General features: G+C 45.7%; 1 protein-coding gene across 3 annotated transcripts in view; it reads left to right on the top strand.

Moving 5' to 3' along the window:
• Positions 1-17,784, top strand: part of KLHL3 (kelch like family member 3) — a 48,673-nt gene that overhangs the window by 15,560 nt on the left and 15,329 nt on the right. For all 3 annotated transcript variants that reach the window (XM_054516392.1, XM_036391362.2, XM_036391363.1), the window contains 5 exons: positions 363-484; positions 8,172-8,334; positions 10,913-11,022; positions 15,844-15,960; positions 16,946-17,095. In XM_054516392.1, the coding sequence (XP_054372367.1) occupies positions 368-484; positions 8,172-8,334; positions 10,913-11,022; positions 15,844-15,960; positions 16,946-17,095 (657 nt within the window). In that variant the 5' untranslated portion in view covers positions 363-367. The remainder of the gene's footprint in view (positions 1-362; positions 485-8,171; positions 8,335-10,912; positions 11,023-15,843; positions 15,961-16,945; positions 17,096-17,784) is intronic.

The raw sequence follows: 17,784 nt of genomic DNA, 5'->3' as shown, positions 1-17,784 counted from the left end.
CCTTTGTAAGACACATCCACAGTCTCTTGGAGTCTGTCCCTGCTCTGAGACATGATTGAGGGACATACTGGGGGTTTATTTTTAGCTCTTGTATTTGTTTGAATGCAGGTGAACCATGGCAGGTTCTTTTCTGTCAAGAAATTGAGCTTTTGCATTTATTGATTTATGTTGTTTTACACCAGTGTCCTCAATCTTGAGTTACTTTTCAGGTGGCATTAGGAGGCTTTTGGGAATCTCCCTGGTGGTTCTTCGATGGTGAGGGATAGTGCCAGTAGTCAGACAGCAGGAGAATGTGCTGGATGTGTGTGGCAAGCAAGGTCCTGCAGAGCAAACTGTAACTGTCCTTCTGAACTGAATTCCAGGAGACATGTCTGAAAGTAAGGCCAAGAAGATTGAGATCAAAGATGTGGATGGGCAGACCCTGAGGAAGCTGATTGATTACATCTACACGGCGGAGATCGAGGTCACGGAGGAGAACGTGCAGGTGGGTCTGCTTCAGCAGCTCCTCTGCAGAGCCCAGTGCAACGCTTGGAACTCAAAGGCACAGGTTCTTTGGGGGTGAGGGATCTCCTCAGGCTGTGGAAAGTAAAAGGTTGAGCTTGAAAAGAGCTGCTTCCAGCCTGTGTTTAGTCTTGAGGCAGTTTAGTGCTCTCCCCACGCTTAAGTCATGTTGCATTTGGCTTTTGTGTGGAGCTGTTGTAACAAGAGCAGGCGTCTGCCTTCCAAGAAGCTGTGCTGACTTGTGGGTCAGTCTGTCGAAGGTCAGAACAGACTCAGACAAGCAGTGAGTCAAATGTTTTAAGGCCATGGCAGAGGAATGTGGCTGTTAGTTTTGAAATTCTTCTAGGTAGTTTGAGTTGTTTCACAGAGCTTTGAGTGGAATACGTTGTTCAAACAAGGACATTCTTCCTTTATGTTTGTGTGTGTGCTCTGTCTTGAATTTCTGAGAGGTAAATATTTGTTCAGAAGTGGAAAGAGTAATTGAAAGGCAACCTTCAAATAAAGCAGGGTGCTCAGGAAGAGTGTTTTGCAGTGTCACGTGGCTGTGGCTGCTGGTAAAGCTCTTTCTTTGACTCTGCTTGTATTTGTGGTAAGAAAAAGGCTCTGCACTTGGCCTCTGATGTCTGGGAGGGATGCTGAGAGCTTGTGTGTGGACATGCTTTTCAGTTGGTCTGGTTTTGTTCGCAAGTGCAAGTGGCAGCTTGAGCCTGTTGTCTTCCTCACTTTGACTTGGACATTGCCAGGGGAGCAAATCGGTGTCAGTGATGCTGGGGAAAGTTTTGTTGACCTAATTAACATGGCAAAATTAGACTGGTTCTGCTTGAAACAGGGTTCTTGCTGTGAGCTCTTCTGCTCCAACCCCTCAGGCAGAGTGCAGGCTCTTGCTGCCCTGCCCAGGAGCTTGGACAAACCCCTGAGCTCGTCCCACTTTGCAGCACAACCCTGCACCATCCTTCATGACCTACATCTGTGGGGGTTTTTTTTTGCCCCTTCTGCCCTCTGGTTTTACGAATGTGACTGTTTGGTGTGCTCTCAGCCTGGCAGTGTCACTCTGGAAGGAGTGTGGAGCCCGGCTGCCCTGCAGTGAGAGCCCCCAGTGATGAGATCTTCAAGGTGCATTATGGCAAAGGAGCTGAGGCTCAAACCCAGCTGTTTGGCCTGGCTGATGCTCTGTGGCCCACATCGGGGTCATCAGGAGCTGGCACAACATCACTCACTGGGGGACTGGGGTGGAGCTCCTTGCACCTCTGGGATCTCCCATTGCAGGAGGAGCAATGACATTTTCACTCCCTCAGGCTGTAAATTTCCCTGTGTCTGTGAGGAATATGGAGGCTGTATCCACGTGCTTTGTGAAAGGTTTGCTTTCCTTCCATGCTGCTGGGCCTTGGGTGCTCCAGAAGCTCCCACTTGGCATTTGGGATGTGCAGAGCTTGGGATCCCATTTGCTGAGCCTGCCTTGGATGGGGCTTGGGCAATGACCCCAGCTGCATTCCAGTTTTGGTGCTCTAGCTGCACCAGGGTGTGAGCAGTGCTGTGGGAGCTGGAACAGCTCCATCCTACCCAGAAGGTCTCTGAAAGTCCAGGTGTTGCCTTTCCTGAGCAACTAGACAGCCATATATTTTAGTAAAACATAACCAAAGCCTGCCTTCTGTGGCCCAGGGATTACAGGGAGTTAAAGCAGATCCCTGGCTGCATTTTGGCTTTCATCTCTCAGACAGTAAGTTAAAAAAATATAAGTTTTGAATACTAATTTTTTTTCCCAATCTAGTAGAGCAGGTCCTTTTACTGCAGGATTTATTTCAATGTCCACTCTGTATTTAACTCTTCAGGCTAGAGGTAAATTAATTCATAGGAGCTAAGAAATGAAACTGATCTACTCACTGCTTTAAATTTTATTACATGTTTAAAGTGTTCATGCTGAAAATGTTTTATGGAATTTAATATAATTGTGTTATGAAACCAATAGAAAGAGAAATTTGTATCCTGTCCCTGGGTGTTTTACTCTGAACAAAATGCCGTAACCAGGTTAATATTCACCTTTGGCCACAAGAAGAAAAGGTTACATAAGTGAATATTCTGTCATTTATTGGAAAGTTTCAAATGAAGTGAAGGCTAAAAACAACAAAAATTAATCTCCTTGTAGTCCTTCATTTGAATTAGCAGTGTCAATATTAGAAAGAAGTGAGCAGGTTTGGTCCCTTGAATCACCACATCCTCCTGCTGCACAGCTTTGGGTCATCCATCCATCCATCCATCCATCCATCCATCCATCCATCCATCCATCCATCCATCCATCCATCCCTCCATCCCTCCATCCCTCTGTCCATCCCTCCATCTGGAAGGACACCTCAGCAGTGCCTGTCTGTGCTGTTTCAGCAATGTTTCTTTGCAGCCCTGCTTGGGCACAGTGAGAATTTCTCTTTTCCCAGCAGGTATCTCCTGAGCTCTCCTGTTTCCTTGTCACATGTTCTGAATCTCTAGCTGGGCAAGGGTGCTTTTTTTAAGGGAGTTCTTCCGACTTTCTCTGAAGAAGAAAGTTTCTGGGTAGAAAGCTGGAAGAAGCAGTTTCTGGGTACAGGTGCCAGGTGATGTCATTGTAGAAATTATGGAAAGACAAAAAAGTTGCTCAATGGCATTGACTGAGCAGATGCAGCCAAGGTATCAAAACTTGTGAATAAATGAAAAGACACTGTCTTTGCAGTGAGAAGAATAAGATGAGAGCAAGATAGAAATGAGAAAAAGATGAACAGTAAAGGTAGCATGGAGTGCAGAATGAATGTTCCTAGGCTTGTTTGAATGCTGAGCTGTGCCCAGGCCTTCACAAGAAGAAGCCTTTTAACAACCTCTTTTGTTGTTTCTTTCCTAATGGAAACCTGTTATTTTGGTTTTTTTTTTTTTTTTTTTTGCTTTTATAGGCCTGGTATGGGCTCAGGAAGTGAGACTCTTTCTAAGCACGTATTTCTGTAGCTATTGTGCAATGGAATGACACGGTGTCTTTTGTTTTGTTTTTATGGAAGGATAGATATGTGTACCAGGGACTGTGTGGTCAGTTCCAGTCATCATCCATGTAGTGAGTTCCTGGGGGTGCTCATCCAATTCCTTCTCAAGATTATGTCCCAAATGTGCAGGCAAAGGAGATTTTCAGCTCATCCTGAGCCCATGTGGAGGGAATACTCTCTTCTAACCCTGCTGGGGTACATGAGTGGGAATTACCCCAAGAAATGCAATGTTCTTTATCTATTGGAGCCTCATTCTTGGAGTGGGATTTCATGGTAATATAGGTGCAGCAGTAGGAGGGCTCAGGGCTGATGGATGATAGAGAAGTTTTACCTGTGAACATGTATTTGGGATTAAACCTCCCACTTGTTTGGAAGGCATGGAGCAGAGACAGAATTTCTGTCTTTATTGCAGTCGTGTTGTAGTTTCAGGAAAATCCATCCTGGGATTTCTACACCTGCTGCCTTCTGTTGTTCCTCAGGGTTGGTTGTAAATTTTGATATGCATGATATAAAAACCTCATTCATTTGAAGATGGAGCTTGATACATTTATTTAGAAGGAAGTTGTAGCATGCAGTTTCTGTAAAAGGAAGGAAAACTAAAGTGAGTGTCTCAGGGAACTTCAGAGATGCTCAGGCTCCTGGGCTGATCTCACTGGAAATCATAAACACACATCAGAGCACAGGGTCTGCTGCTCCCTACATGAGTGGGGTAGCTGGTGCTTTTAACATATTAATTACCTGAATTCTTCAATTGGGTCTTGATTTTGCAGCTGAAGTGGTTACATTGCTGCCTGCTCCCCAATGCTCATGTCAAACCTGCCAGCTCAGTGATGGAGAAGCTCTGCATGGTGTCCTTGAGCAGAGCTGAATGAAGAGATTTGGGAGCAGGCTCTCCCTGTCCTAGGCAGTCCTGGGAAAACACCTGCACCTCTGGCTCTAGACAGTGAATACTTTAGTGTATTCCCTCCTTAGTGTGCCCCAACCAGCCTTACCTATGACACCTCATTACTGGCAGGCAGCTTGAGAATTACCCTCCTGATTAAGAAAGTCATTATCATTCAGGTTGTAATGATTCCTGGAAAAAGTCCTGACTAACCTGGTTTCACAATTCAGTTGTTAGGAATGATGTGCCATGGACCATGTGTGAGGTGTCCTTGTGTACTGCCACAGTTTGAGATATGGCTCATACAGAGAACAAATCTGAAATCAGCTGTCTGGAGGAAGTAGATATTGAACCTGTCAGCTTTGCAGGCATAGTAATTGTCATAAAAAAAAGTCTCAAGAAAAGAGGAAAAAAGATTTGCTAGGAGCTGCAATATTTCTGTTTCAAAAGTGCTTCTGCACCTCAGCTTTCCCTGCACACTTAGGAGTTCACAGCAAGGAAAGAGAGTTCTCTGGCAAGTGCAGTTTTGATGATAAAGGGTTTATAAATGGGTCAGTCCATCTCTCTTCCCCCTATTCAGTCCAAAAGCTGCAGCTGTAGTAGGTGCAAGCCCAGGGTGGGGCAGAGCACCTTTCAGCAATGAATCAGGGCTGTTCCTCCCTGGAGCCAAAGCTCCTTGCTGTGCATCTCCTTGGGGTGCAGGGTCCCTGGCCATTGCAGGGCTGACTCCTCTGGGCTGGGGGCCCTTCCTTAAACCCATAGGAAGCCTTTAAATTGGCTCAGCCTTATAGAAATCTGAGGAGAAACTTGTGGATGTGGCACCAGAGCACTGTGTTGTGCCTGATGCACGTGTTCGCTTTTTTATTTCACTGTTTAACCAAGGCATGGTGTGTCTGAAGTTGGAGAAGGTAGCTCAGGAGGGAAGTTGCCAGTTGTTCCCCTGTTTTCTCTCTCACCTCTACATCCTTTGTCCGTCTCCTGCTCCTGACAAGGTTTTTTGTCTCCCTGATGCTGTCACACCTTCCCCTGTCTGGGCTATTTCACCTCAGGTGGAGTATTTAAGTGGAAGCACTGTGATCAGCCCGTGTGCTGCTTGGGAGCAGCTGGGGTGTAATAAAGCCTGATTGCCACCCTTGCACTCAAAAGCCACATCATTAAGCTAATGTCATTTTATCTCCACTATTTGTGCTGTTCAGAGCAGCTTGTTTAAAACTGAGCATTTTACCTGCCTTGCAAGCACAAAATCCCTTTGTTTCTCTGGGCAGGTGCCTGGAGCTGTCTCCCTGTCTGGGCAGATGTTCAGTCCCAGCTGTGGCCCTGGATGTGCAGCTGAGGCTTACAGCCAGCACTTCTATTTGGCTTGCAATTTGATCAAATTGTCAAAGCTTCTTATAAGCTTTAATACATCCCCCGCCTAGGGGAAATGCTCCTTTCCCAGTTTTGCAGAGCAGGAATGATGTAAGTTAACTTTTGGCCAAGGCTACCTGTAAGGCTCTGTCACAGTAGGGAATTCACCCCAGCCTCTGCAGTCCAGCATTAATGAATGAACCTTATATATACAGAGCACTTTTGGCTGAAAGGTATTTCTAGTTTAGAGACATCAAAGGTCTATGGAGGTAATTGCCCAGGCAATGTTGTGTGAAACTTGAAATTTGTGTGGAGTCTGCAGAGCACAGCTGGTGAGCTAGATGTTATATGTGTGTGTATTATATATATATATATATCTCTAGACACACACCTATAGACGAAGCTCTGGACATAAATTAAGCAAAGTAGTCAGTCTTAGTAGTAATAGCTGATAATTTTGACATAGTTTCAAAAAATGAGTGGGTTTTGATGTGGAGGCAGATCTGGTAGAGGATCCAGCTCTCACAAAATCGTTCATGGCTGTTGGAGTTCAAATATTAAGAGCCAAATCCAGACCCATGTGAGTGACTTGCCTGGATATTAATGGGGTTGCAGTTTGGTCCTGCTGCATGTTTAGGCAGGGCATTTCCTCTTGTTATTTCTAAAGGAAACAGACTTTGTTCTCACGGAAATCCTTTGCTTGCTTTTTGCCTTCCCTGGTAAAAACAAGATGAGTGTTGAGACGTTCAGCTGGGAAGTAAGAAAGAGAAAATCCCCTCATCTCTTGATAGGCTTTTTATATCCTATTTCTGAGAAGTGCTGTATGACAGTGGCCCTTTCCTGAAGGCTGAAGTGGTGTAAGGCCCCTTCTGCACTGCTTCTCGAGCCAGCACAGGCCATGAGAGCAGCACTGGTTTGCCCAGGGGCTGGTGCATGTGGGGATGGCAGTGAGCCCACCTGGACTGGCAGGGATGCGTCCTGGATGGAGGGGGGTGCACAGAGGAGGCTCTGGCTGGTCTGTACCCAGAGATGGCTTGCATGGACTCTGACTTGGCTACCCAAAGCCTTTATGTAGCTCAGGTGGTCAGAAATGGTTCAGCTAGAAAGAAAGTGGTTCACAGCCAGGTTTCAAAATCCTAGAGCACTGCTATCTTGACTTAATCAAAGCCACAAACTAATCTGCTCCTGGCATCAAGAGGCTTGGGCCAAAACAGGCTCCTGGGTTAATTGCCTTCTCTTTTTATTGCTGCCTGTTGGGGTGGCTGCTTGGCAGCAGTCAGCCACTGTACAGCTGGGCTGGAGTGGAACACAGCAGTTGCTTAGAAAGACCTGGAGCAGGCTGTGAGTGTCCTGCCCTGGTGTGAAATGGGACTGTGGTGGCAGGGACAGGGAGGGAACATCTTTATCCCTTTGCTGCCATCAGGATCCAGGGAGGTGAATGCTGGTAACCTATTTGTTTTGTTTAACAGCTGCTTATTTTTTTGGGTTAGCAATAACTTTCCGGAAATGTGTGCTCAGATGGTGAGCACAGATGCCCAGTTGGAAGGACATGTGTGAGGCAGCCAGAGCTATGAAAGAGCTGGAATAAGACACGTCTGCAGTTGCTCTTGGACACAAGAAAGGAAGTAGCTGATGTCACGGGCTGTAATGTCCTGATGGATTTTGTTTTCTACTTCCTGTCCTTCTCACTGCCCTCAAAGGTGTTTTTTTTTCCCAGTAGATGTCACATTCATCATCCATTTCTGTCTCCTTTTTCTGTGCTTGGTTTTGGAGGTACAAAGCAGTACCTCATACTCAGATGCAGCCATGATCCACAAGTGTCCCCAGCATTTTGTGTAAGTGCAAATGAGAGCTGCTGATTTGAATAGTTGTATCTGTCTTTCCCAAGGGCCTTGCTGTCACCAAAACCTGCTTGAGCTTCTGGAACCTCCTCTCTTACATGACTGCTTGGGCACCCTCCTCACAAGCCAGTAAGGTTTTGTTGGAAGTAACAAAGTCCAGAGTTTTGAGGACTGCTGGGCTGCTATGGGCTTTGAATCTGGTGGCAATAAATAATACAAATCTGGCTTATAAATAATATAAAGCCCTTTGGGTGAAAAAAAAATAAATCTTTGTGCAGGACCTACCTGCAGCAAAGCCAGAGATTCAGGAGCATCTGTGGTTGCTTCTACCTTGTCCTCACTTTGCCTTGAGGTCTTGTGAGGAGAAGCTGGGAGAAGTTGTGAGAAGAGTTCCACTTATAGCCCAGTGTAGGATAGCTGTTTTCATGTCTCAGAGCATGAAGAGGGACCTTCTGCATATGGGTAGAGCTAAGACTTGAACCTTCCCTCTCATGACCCCACAGGGACGTGTCCCTGTCTGCAAGGGAGTTGCCTCTGATCTGTGCAAGCTGTGAACCGCTCCTCGCTGCTCACTTTCATTCCCCTCTCGTGCCTTTGCAGGTTTTGCTGCCAGCTGCCAGTTTACTGCAACTGATGGATGTCAGGAAGAACTGCTGTGACTTCCTGCAGTCCCAGCTGCACCCCACCAACTGCCTTGGCATCCGCGCCTTCGCCGACGTGCACGCCTGCAGCGAGCTGCTGCAGCAGGCCAACGCCTACGCAGGTCAGGGGACACAGGGGAGGGGGTCTGTGAGCTCACCCTGCCCCCAGGCACGGCAGCTTGGGGCTGAGCATGTCCTGCTTGGTCCCTTCAGATTTCTGATATTAGAACAGGAAGGGAATGATTTGTTTAGTTCAGTGGTGCTGCAAGTTGTGAAATGTAGTTTGGTCGCAGGGGGAGCACCTTAGGAGGTGAAAAAGGAGGAGTTTAGGACGTAAAAAGGTTTGATCCTCTGGATTTCAGCTCACAAAACAGTTCCTGAGTGTGGTCCTAGCAAGCTCTTGGTGTGCCTGTTGAACAGCTCAGTGTTGGTGCTGGGACCCTGCCCTGGAGAGCAGCAGGCACTGCTGGGCGTTTCCATTTATTCCAGGGGCATTATCCCCTGGAATGAACAGCACTGGGCAAAGTTAAATCCTGGGGTGGGAGCTGGAACACTCAGCTAACATTGCAGCCTGAGGCTCTGATCTGTGCAGCAATGGCCCCTTACCCCAAGGGAGGATAGATGGGCTCATGTTACTTTGGGAGTGGATGTGTTTGGTTGCAATAAGTAGGTGCAGGCAATGGCTTTCAGCATTTCTCCTCTACATCATAAATGTAAAGCTTTTTCAGCCAGCCCCAAGCTCTGAATTGCCCAGCACTTTCCAGTCTCCTCCAGCAGAGTTGCCCTTGACCTCTGCTTGGGAGAAGCTGATAGTTTTCTCCCAGTTTGTTTTTCTCTTTCCTGATAATTTGTATAGGGACACATACACCTGCTCTTTCCCAGAGCACCTGCTCTGTCCTGCAACATTTTCCTTTTTAATGGTTTTGTCCTTAATTGGACCATAAGTAGGCTCAGTGGAATAAAAATGTATCCACTGAGTCCTCCTCTATTCTCCTGCAAATAAAACTAGAACCTTTTCAGCTGCTCAGGCTGTATTATCCCCTGGAGAAAAAGGTACCCTGGAAGGAATGGTTAATTGTATAAAAGCTTGCTTGTAATATCTCATTATCCTTGTTTCCAGGCCCTGTTTAATCTTTAACCCAACAAGCAGTGCATTCACTGTATATTTATTTGGTTGTTTGGCAATTAGAAGGTCTGCTTTGTTGTTTTATTGGCCTTCATAGGTCCCAGTTAGTACAGCAGCCCATGTAATGTTAATGGAACTCCATTAATAAAAATGCCATTAAAATTCTTTTCACTATGTTGTTTATGTAACAGCCTTAAACCAAGACAGAAGTCCCCAAGCTCAAGAGTCCATGCATTCATGAGCTCAGTTACTTGAGAAATGCTGAGTTCTGGCCAATGGATAACTTTAGTAGGTGAAGGAGCCTTCTTGATGCAGGCAAGAGTTCCTTTATTAAAATCAGTAAATATTCTTCCTTGCTTCCAACTAATAATGAGAGATCAAATACCTTTCTGCTGCCAGATGCAAGTCCAGAATGAATGAATATCAGATTTTGCCCAGAAGTCAGAGTGCATCCAGCTTATTGTGTGGGGAGTGTTTCCTGCCTCTTAAATATTTAAGGCCTAAAGAGTTCATTGGATCATATGTATATTTCCAGTATTAAATTTTATCCCCATGCTGCTATTTTTAATCAGAGCCTTTGGCTTAGCTGTGGGGCTTTGTTTCTCAGTAGAGCAAGGAGGGTCTGTGACTGGGGAGTCCAAGCCCAGAGTCCAACTCTGCAGCAGCAGCTTTGGTGAGGGGGGCTCCAAAAATCTCCTCTCTGCAAGTTATGCCAGCTCATGTCCCTGTGGTGCTGCTTTTTGTCAGGCAAAGCACTTTGCAGATGTGAAAACTCGAGGCAGATCTTGCTGCAGAGAGAGCTTTTGGGATACAGGAGTCTGAGCTTCTCAAAGCTACAGAATTAGAACTTGAAAGAAGCTGCTTCAGATAAAGTGTCTGAGATTCATGTTTCTGTAATTCTGCCAAAGATAAATGGGGCTTAGCAAGTGACAGGTGAGATTAAATTGGCAGTATATGTAAGAAATTCTTGCAAAACTAAAATTGCTGCAGCTGGCTAATGACATATTTGACCTAGAAATTATTTTTTAGGAAGTGATTATTTTGTGTGCCTTTTGGCTAGATATAAAGCTTGACAGATTTGATGATGCTCAGTCATAATTCTTCCAGTTTGGGGTTATATTCATGCTTTTTGTTTTCAAGTGGCTCCCAGAGTTACAGTATGGAGGGATCTGGAGGCAAAAATGGAGAAATAGAAATTTGAACAATTGCAGGCTTAAGTGGAAAGGGGAAAACTATTGGGAAGGTGGCTGCTGTGGTGGCCAGGTTATTCACTACTGTGGACATTGGCCCTTGTCTCAATTGCCACTTCTAACTGTATTTGCCACTGGAATATTCTCAGTGGCTTTTCGGAAAGTTTAGTATCATTTATGGAAGTATTTAATGGGGCTGGTGCTGCTTGGAATAACATCAGGTTTCTTTATGCTGCTCTGGGGCTGGTTTCTGTCTGTGCTGCACTCCCAGCTGCTGTGAGTCTGTCTTGGGTGCCCAGAGCTGCTCTCTGAATGCTCCTGCCACTGACTGAAAACATGGATTTCATTATAATTTTCTGTTCCCCCTTTTCGTTTGTTGAACAGAGCAGCACTTCCCTGAGGTGATGCTAGGAGAAGAATTTCTTAGCCTTAGTCTGGACCAGGTTTGCAGTTTAATATCAAGTGACAAGCTCACAGTCTCCTCTGAAGAAAAGGTACAGTAAATTGTATAGCAAGAGTGAATGTAAGAATGCTGGAATGTTTCTAGATCTTACACCAGGAACTGTTATCATGATATGCTCCTTTGGGGCCATTCTCCAACAGAGATCATGTGGAAAGGAAAATTAAAATAATGTGAATCCTAAAAGCACATAAAAATGACCTTCACTTGGTTGTTCTTTGCAGGAAGTTATGACTCTCAGATCCATATCAAGCTAAAAGCCCTGGGGCTCAGAACCAACTACTTTCCCTCTCTGGAAAACTAGGAAACTCCCATCTGCTGTTGTGTAAAGCATTTAATACCTGCTGTAAAACCTCAAAAAAAAAGTGAATTTCATTAGGCGGGGGAGGAATATTGGCTTCTCTTACATGTTGGCTAGAAAAACAAAAGGAAGCGTAGAACCAAAAGGAAGGAAGGAAATATTTTTCTATCATCTTCAGTGTTTTTAATAAAAAAGGGGAGAAAGGCACTGGTTGATGCTGTTTTTGTGGTTGAAACGTTCAGCACATCTTGTGTAGTCTGGACTCCTGGGGAGGAGGGTGAGCAGTGTTTATGGTGCTTGGTGAACTCCAGCCCCTTTCTCTGGCCTGAGTTTCTTGTGTGACCTGCTGCAGGTTTCTGGGGACAGGCACGTGCCTCCAGTCCTTCAGCTCATCTCCAAATTGTCACCGTGGAGAGATTGTAAAGTCACAGAATCAGTAAGGCTGGAAAAGACATTTGAGATCATTGAGTCCAACCACTAACACAGCACTGCCAAGTCCACCACTAAACCATGTTCCTAAATGTAAATGGTCACTTGTGAGAGTGAATTCATAGAAGAGCTTGAGGGTTGTGTGGTTTGTAATTTCAGGGCCCTTCCTGGATGCCTGCATTTGTGTGGGCTGAGGCTGGACCTAGGTGTGGTGGTGCTGCACATCCTTGTGTGTGCTCTTCTGCTGCTCAGCCCCTCTGTGCTGCAGACACACAAGTGCTTGGGCCCAGAGGGGCTGTAAAACTCTCCAGAAATCCTGCTCCATGTGAGGTGTGGCCTCAGGGGTGCTCCCTGCTGATCCTGAGCCAGCAAACCCAGAGGCTCCTGCAGGTGTGGGGCTGTGAGGTGCCCCGGGGCAGGGCCAGCAAGGGAAACAGCAAATGGCACAAACTCACAGCAGAATCCCTCTGCCTGAGCCAAGCAGCCTGCAAAGGGAAGTGCAAGTTTAGTAACCAATTTTTTCCAGTCCTGTGCAGCATTGTTCAAAAGCTTTTATTGGCCTTGCGCCCAGGGGAATCAAAACGCTCCTTCCCTCATCTGAGCTTTACACAATCAAACCCAGTATTTCTTTAGCTGACTGTAAAAGAACTTGTAAAAGAAAAGATTGTTGAGAATGCAAGGCAGTGGAAGGAAATGTAAGCATAAGCTGCACGTTCAAAACAACAGACCTGAATAACAGGAGAGAGGCAGAAAATGGGAATGGAACATAAACATGAAATGTGCTGGACTTCAAAGAAGTGCTGGAAATTGAGGACAGATTCATAGGCTGCTGTTTCATGTTAACTTCATGACAGACAAGCCATTTTCCTCACTTTTATTCTTCCTATCTGCTAATGGTTCAGATATGTATTATGTAAAAGTCTACATGTGTGGATACCAGTCTATACATACACACTTATATCTGTGTGTATGCAAGTGCAAAATATTTCAGAAACCTGGCAGCTTAATTGTCACAGCCAGATTTCACAGGGAGTTTTCTCGTTCCTGCTCTTGCTGTGTCTCATACCAGAGCACTGCCATCCCTGGATCACTGGGAAGTGTTAGAGCCAAGTCCTGCCAGGATCAGGGAGGGAGAATTGCCCTTGGAATGCCTCAGGAATTTGTGTGTTCTGCCCTTCCTCTGCCACCCCACAACTAATACCAATTGGCCTAATAAAATATATCCTTATCTTCACCAGTTTTGGCTTATTTATACCCCTAGGCCATCAGGATGACAAAAATTCTCTGCTACCACAGAAATCTATTTTAATTATCAAATGGTGACAGCATTTCCTCATCACTCAAAGATTCTTCTCCTTTCTCTTCTGTCCCCCTTGTTGCACCAGCCTCTGCAGTTACACAAGCCTTTTCAGAAAAGGGCAGAGATTTGCTGTCCCTGCTTGCTTTTTTTGCTATAGCCAGTACAGTAAATAAAACTGGAAGACAGTTTTATTAATGTTTTCTGTACTGACCTAATTGGCTCTTTTTACTGTTTGCAAGCTAAAAAACCAAATAAAAATAATAATTATTTGTTATTTACTAAATATATATGAAGTGGAGGGACTAGAGAATGATCTCCTGCCAATTCAGAACAGTGGCTAAAGAAATTTTTTAGAGGGTTGGGATTTTTTGGATTGGGGATTCTATGCAGCGTCTGGTAACTGATTCATTGTCTCATGCTGCTGACATGCAGCAGAAGCTGATGCAAGGTTTGGCCCTCACTCTTGGGAGTCTCTAACAAATGGATTTTTGGCTGAAGAGACTGGGAAAACATCTGGGCTTGCACTTTCCTTAGGCAGCATGCAGAGGGGATATTCCAGGCTTTTACCCTTCTCCTCCATAGAGTGGGAAATTTCCTTCTCCCAAGCTCGGGAGTGCTCCTGCAGCCAGGCAGGTGCCAGCTGCTACTTCAGCCTGTGCCTCAGCTCTAAATCAAGCTGTGTGGGCAACTGCTTTGCCCATCCCAGCCTGGCAGCAGGTCCTGCATGGCTGGAGGGTCCCGGGGGAGCGGCAGCAGCTGCTCGGGGTCTGCAGCGGGCACGGCAGGACTGGAAACAGATGTGGCCTTTAAATAGAGATATTGCTGTCTTGGATTAAAGCCTTTTCCCCTTCTCTGAAATTAGGAATCAGAGCAAATGGATGGTGCCAGAATCTGATTTAAAAAAAAAAAAAAAAAGTTATTTTTAGAGTAGGCACAGCAGGGAAGCATCAGTGCTTGCCTGACTCAGGAGTGGACGCCAGCACTGAGGAAGCAGCTTATTCCTAGTGCACATTGCTAGTGCACATTGCTAGTGCACACTTGCCTTACCTTCCTTTAGACTTGTTCACTGTCCTCCTGACCTGTAGCTGGGTATGTCCCAACCCTGTAACCCATTCTGCAGCTCAGCCTTTGTGCAGAAGAGGTTAATGAAAAGCCTGTTTGTCAGCTAAACATTTGCTTTATCCTCCTTCCACACTCATTTGCAATTAAAAAAATCTCACAACAACCCAGTTTCTACTTTAAAGGCCTCATAACCAAAGTTAAAATGTTTGTTTGCTTATTTATTTTAATTTTAAAATACTTAAAGGCTCTGCAGTAGTTATTCTCCTCAGCATTTGCTGTGGTTTGATTACACCGCTCCCTGTTGGGTTGCTGAAATCCTCATTGCAGTGTCCTGAATTCCAAACAGTTCAGCAGGAACTTTGTTGGCACAGGAAATGAGGCTGGTGCTTTACTGCATTTTAAAAGTATATAGTTTAGCCCAAGAGGAAGAAACCCCTTTCTGCTCTGCATCTCCTTCATGGCAGGATGTGTCTGCCAAGGCCTCCTGCAAGTACATTTACCAGCAACAACTGGGGACTGAAAGATGGTGCCCTCATTTTTTGGTTGATTTTGTCAAATTAGTGACCTTGGACCAAACAAAATGGTCTCTTGGGGAGTGATGGGCGGGATGGAAAGAAAGAAATAATTATCTGTGCAAATTGGCCTGACCATTTGGTGACCCTGGAAGGAAGCTGAAACCAAGGCTGCTTGCCTGGCATGCTGGAGGGAAGGGCCAGGGAAGCCTTTGGGGGAAGCATGGGACAGATGGGGTCTCTGCTCAGCCCCCCTGAGTAACTGGGCAGTGAGAGAGCTTGGGCAGAGTTGCCTGTAGATGTGGCTTATGTGTCAGAATTTAATTCTGTCTCTGTGGGGAAGCTCCACTGCAGTGATCCAGATCCTGCTGTGCAGCATCCCAGACTGCATCAGCTGCTCTTCCTGCCTTGCTGGCTGTTTCAGGAAGCCTTTCCCACTGCTGGTGACATTTTTAGGCCTTTCTTTTGTGAGTGAGGCTCCCAGTTACATAAGCACATGCATATTCATCCAGGAGCCCACATAGGAGGCTTCTCCTGAGCCAGGGCTCTGCCCATGGGGCTGTTTGTGAGCACTTTGTCACGGGCTCCAGCTCTGGATGCTTATCTCAACCAGCTGGATCTGGAAGTAAAACTAGATTTTGGTTCAGACCAGAAGCCCAGTGTGCCCTTGTTCCCCAGCTGGAGTGTCTGAGTATTTTTAGCAGGGAAATGCAGACAGTGCAGAGGCTCCATGGCTGCAGGCAGGGCTTGCCCTGTGTGTGTGGGGAACTTGTCCTCAAGACTTTTTGGTTTCTGGGGGCTGGTGGAACTGGTGCAGTGATTAAATATGAGTGTAGTGACTTTACTGTGTGGCCAGGCTCCTGGAGGAGGGAGATCTCTGTTATCAGGAGTAATTGTTGTGGCTGATTTCATGAATAATGTCCAGTGCAAATGTCAGCAGGCTCATTAAGTTTCCTGGCTGCCTTCCAGTGCTCATGTCCAAGAGGTATATGATTGTTCTGGACATGCACTTAGCTCTGGGAGTGATACAGCACATCTAGATGTGAGGCTGCTTGTTAACATGCATGGTCAGCTCAGCTCTTTGCTACAGTGCTGCTTGTGCTCTGTGCAGCCACAGCTTTTTCATCTGTTTCATAGAGATCTTGCCCCCCCTTGCTCTGATGCTCTAAAATCACTATGCTGCTGATTTTGGGTGGGTGACTCTGCAAGGAAGTTGTCTCTTCCCCATTTAATTGTGCTTTATCTGTGTAGGTCTTTGAAGCAGTTATCTCTTGGATCAATTATGAGAAGGAATCTCGCTTGGAGCACATGGCTAAGCTGATGGAGCACGTTCGCCTGCCCCTTTTGCCCAGGGATTACCTGGTACAGGTCAGTCTGCAGAGAAGTCATCAATGCTTGCACTTCAGCTGCTGGCTGCTCCTTAATCAGTGGCTGGGCTGTTTGTGTCTGAGATGGGTAATTTGGTCTGTTGCTGAGTCTGTAAACAGAAGAATAAAAGCAAAAAACAGAGTGGATTCTGAAATCAATGTGTGCTTCAAAAACCTTCTTGAAAATGCTCTGCCAGGCAATGCTGAGGGCAGAGCTGCTCTCCCTCTAGGGGAAACATTGATAAGTGAATATCTTGTGATTTTTCACCCTGAAAATACTGAAGTGGTGGTGTTACAAGCTCGTGCAGCTTTTTTTCTGTCATGCACAGGCAAAACATCATAATGGAAACACATAATGTGTGATAATTTTGGTTTAAGACGTGTGCTGTGCATGCATATGGGTCTGTGTGGCTGGCAGGGGAGGCACTCTCTGACTCAGTCTGACTTGGAGATTGTTCTTCATAAATGAATTCCTGGCATCTGGGCCTACATAATGAGCTGAGAATTCCCAAAGAAGGGGTTGGCATTTGGGCTCTTTGACTACGATGCTTTTATCATATGCCTAAAAAAAAATCAATACAATTGGTATAAAGTAAAATTGGTATTCACAAGATGAACCCATCATGGTTTTACTTTTCTTTCATTTGTATCTTCTAATGGAATAAAAGGTACTGCCTCTCCTTAAAAATTCTGACTCAGATAAAAGAAATCACTTTGTATCCAGACTCCTGGTGAGTTAAGTGCATCAAGTGTTTGGCAGAGGGTGATAAAATACTCACTTCTTGTGAGTGATCTTGGGAAAAAGTGAGAAACTTGGATGTTACTGCATGTGCTTCTTTGGGAGGAGCTGGAAATCTATTTGTCTCCTGCATTTTTTTTAATGTTGGTACATTTGAAGGGAAAGTCCAGGTTACATGTTCTTTCCCTGAGGCTCCTTGTGACCTGTGCCAGTGTAAATGATCTTTGTTGTGTGTGCATGTTCTCAGACAGTCGAAGAAGAAGCTTTAATCAAGAATAACAACACCTGTAAAGACTTCCTTATTGAAGCCATGAAATATCATTTGCTTCCTCTGGATCAAAGGCAACTAATAAAGAATCCCAGGACAAAGCCAAGGACCCCCGTTAGCTTGCCAAAGGTAAGCTGAGCTTTGTGTCACCTCACCCCTGTTCCTGGTGGCATTTTCAGTCCTTTGACAGGAGATCCAGAACTTGCTGAGTTACTTTTTACTCGCTCAGTGGTTGTGCTTGGAAGTGTTTTACTCCCTCTTCTGGCATTGCCTGTGCCCAGCAAGGAGACATAATTAAGTTGAATAAGCTTAGATAAGCCCTTAGGGGAAGGAGTATCTCTGCTCTTGAAGGGTTTTGTCAGCCACAAGTGGCTGGTGGCTGGCTGGGCTGTGGAGTGGCTGCTGGAGTGCTGGGAGGGCTGCCTGAGGTGCTGCTGCCTGGTGAGAGTGTGTGGAGCCCTGTTGAGGAGGTCACAGTGGGTGTCTCTTCCTTTCCTGTATCCATAATCAGAAGCCAGGAAAGCAGGAAACAGCACCCAGCCCCATGGGCAGGAAGTCTGAAGTGAATTTCAATGGACTCAAAGCAGCAACTGAATAAATAATCCTTGTTACTCCCCACGTTTATCCTGCAGGCGTGGGATGCTCCAGCCACCACTTTATTAGTGAAGAAAAAAATAACCACAGGAGCTTTTCTCTGTGCCCCAGAGATAAACACAGTGTGGCACAGTCTGTCAGCAGACTGCCACTGAAGGTGCTAGTAAGCATTTGGAGATCCCAGGACATCAAAAGCACAATGTGTTATTTTTCCAAGCACCAAC

Source organism: Molothrus ater, chromosome 15 (genome assembly GCF_012460135.2).
Source record: "Molothrus ater isolate BHLD 08-10-18 breed brown headed cowbird chromosome 15, BPBGC_Mater_1.1, whole genome shotgun sequence".
Classification (NCBI taxonomy): domain Eukaryota; kingdom Metazoa; phylum Chordata; class Aves; order Passeriformes; family Icteridae; genus Molothrus; species Molothrus ater.
Note: the sequence above shows the minus strand (reverse complement) of the source record. Positions and strands in the feature narration are given on the sequence as shown.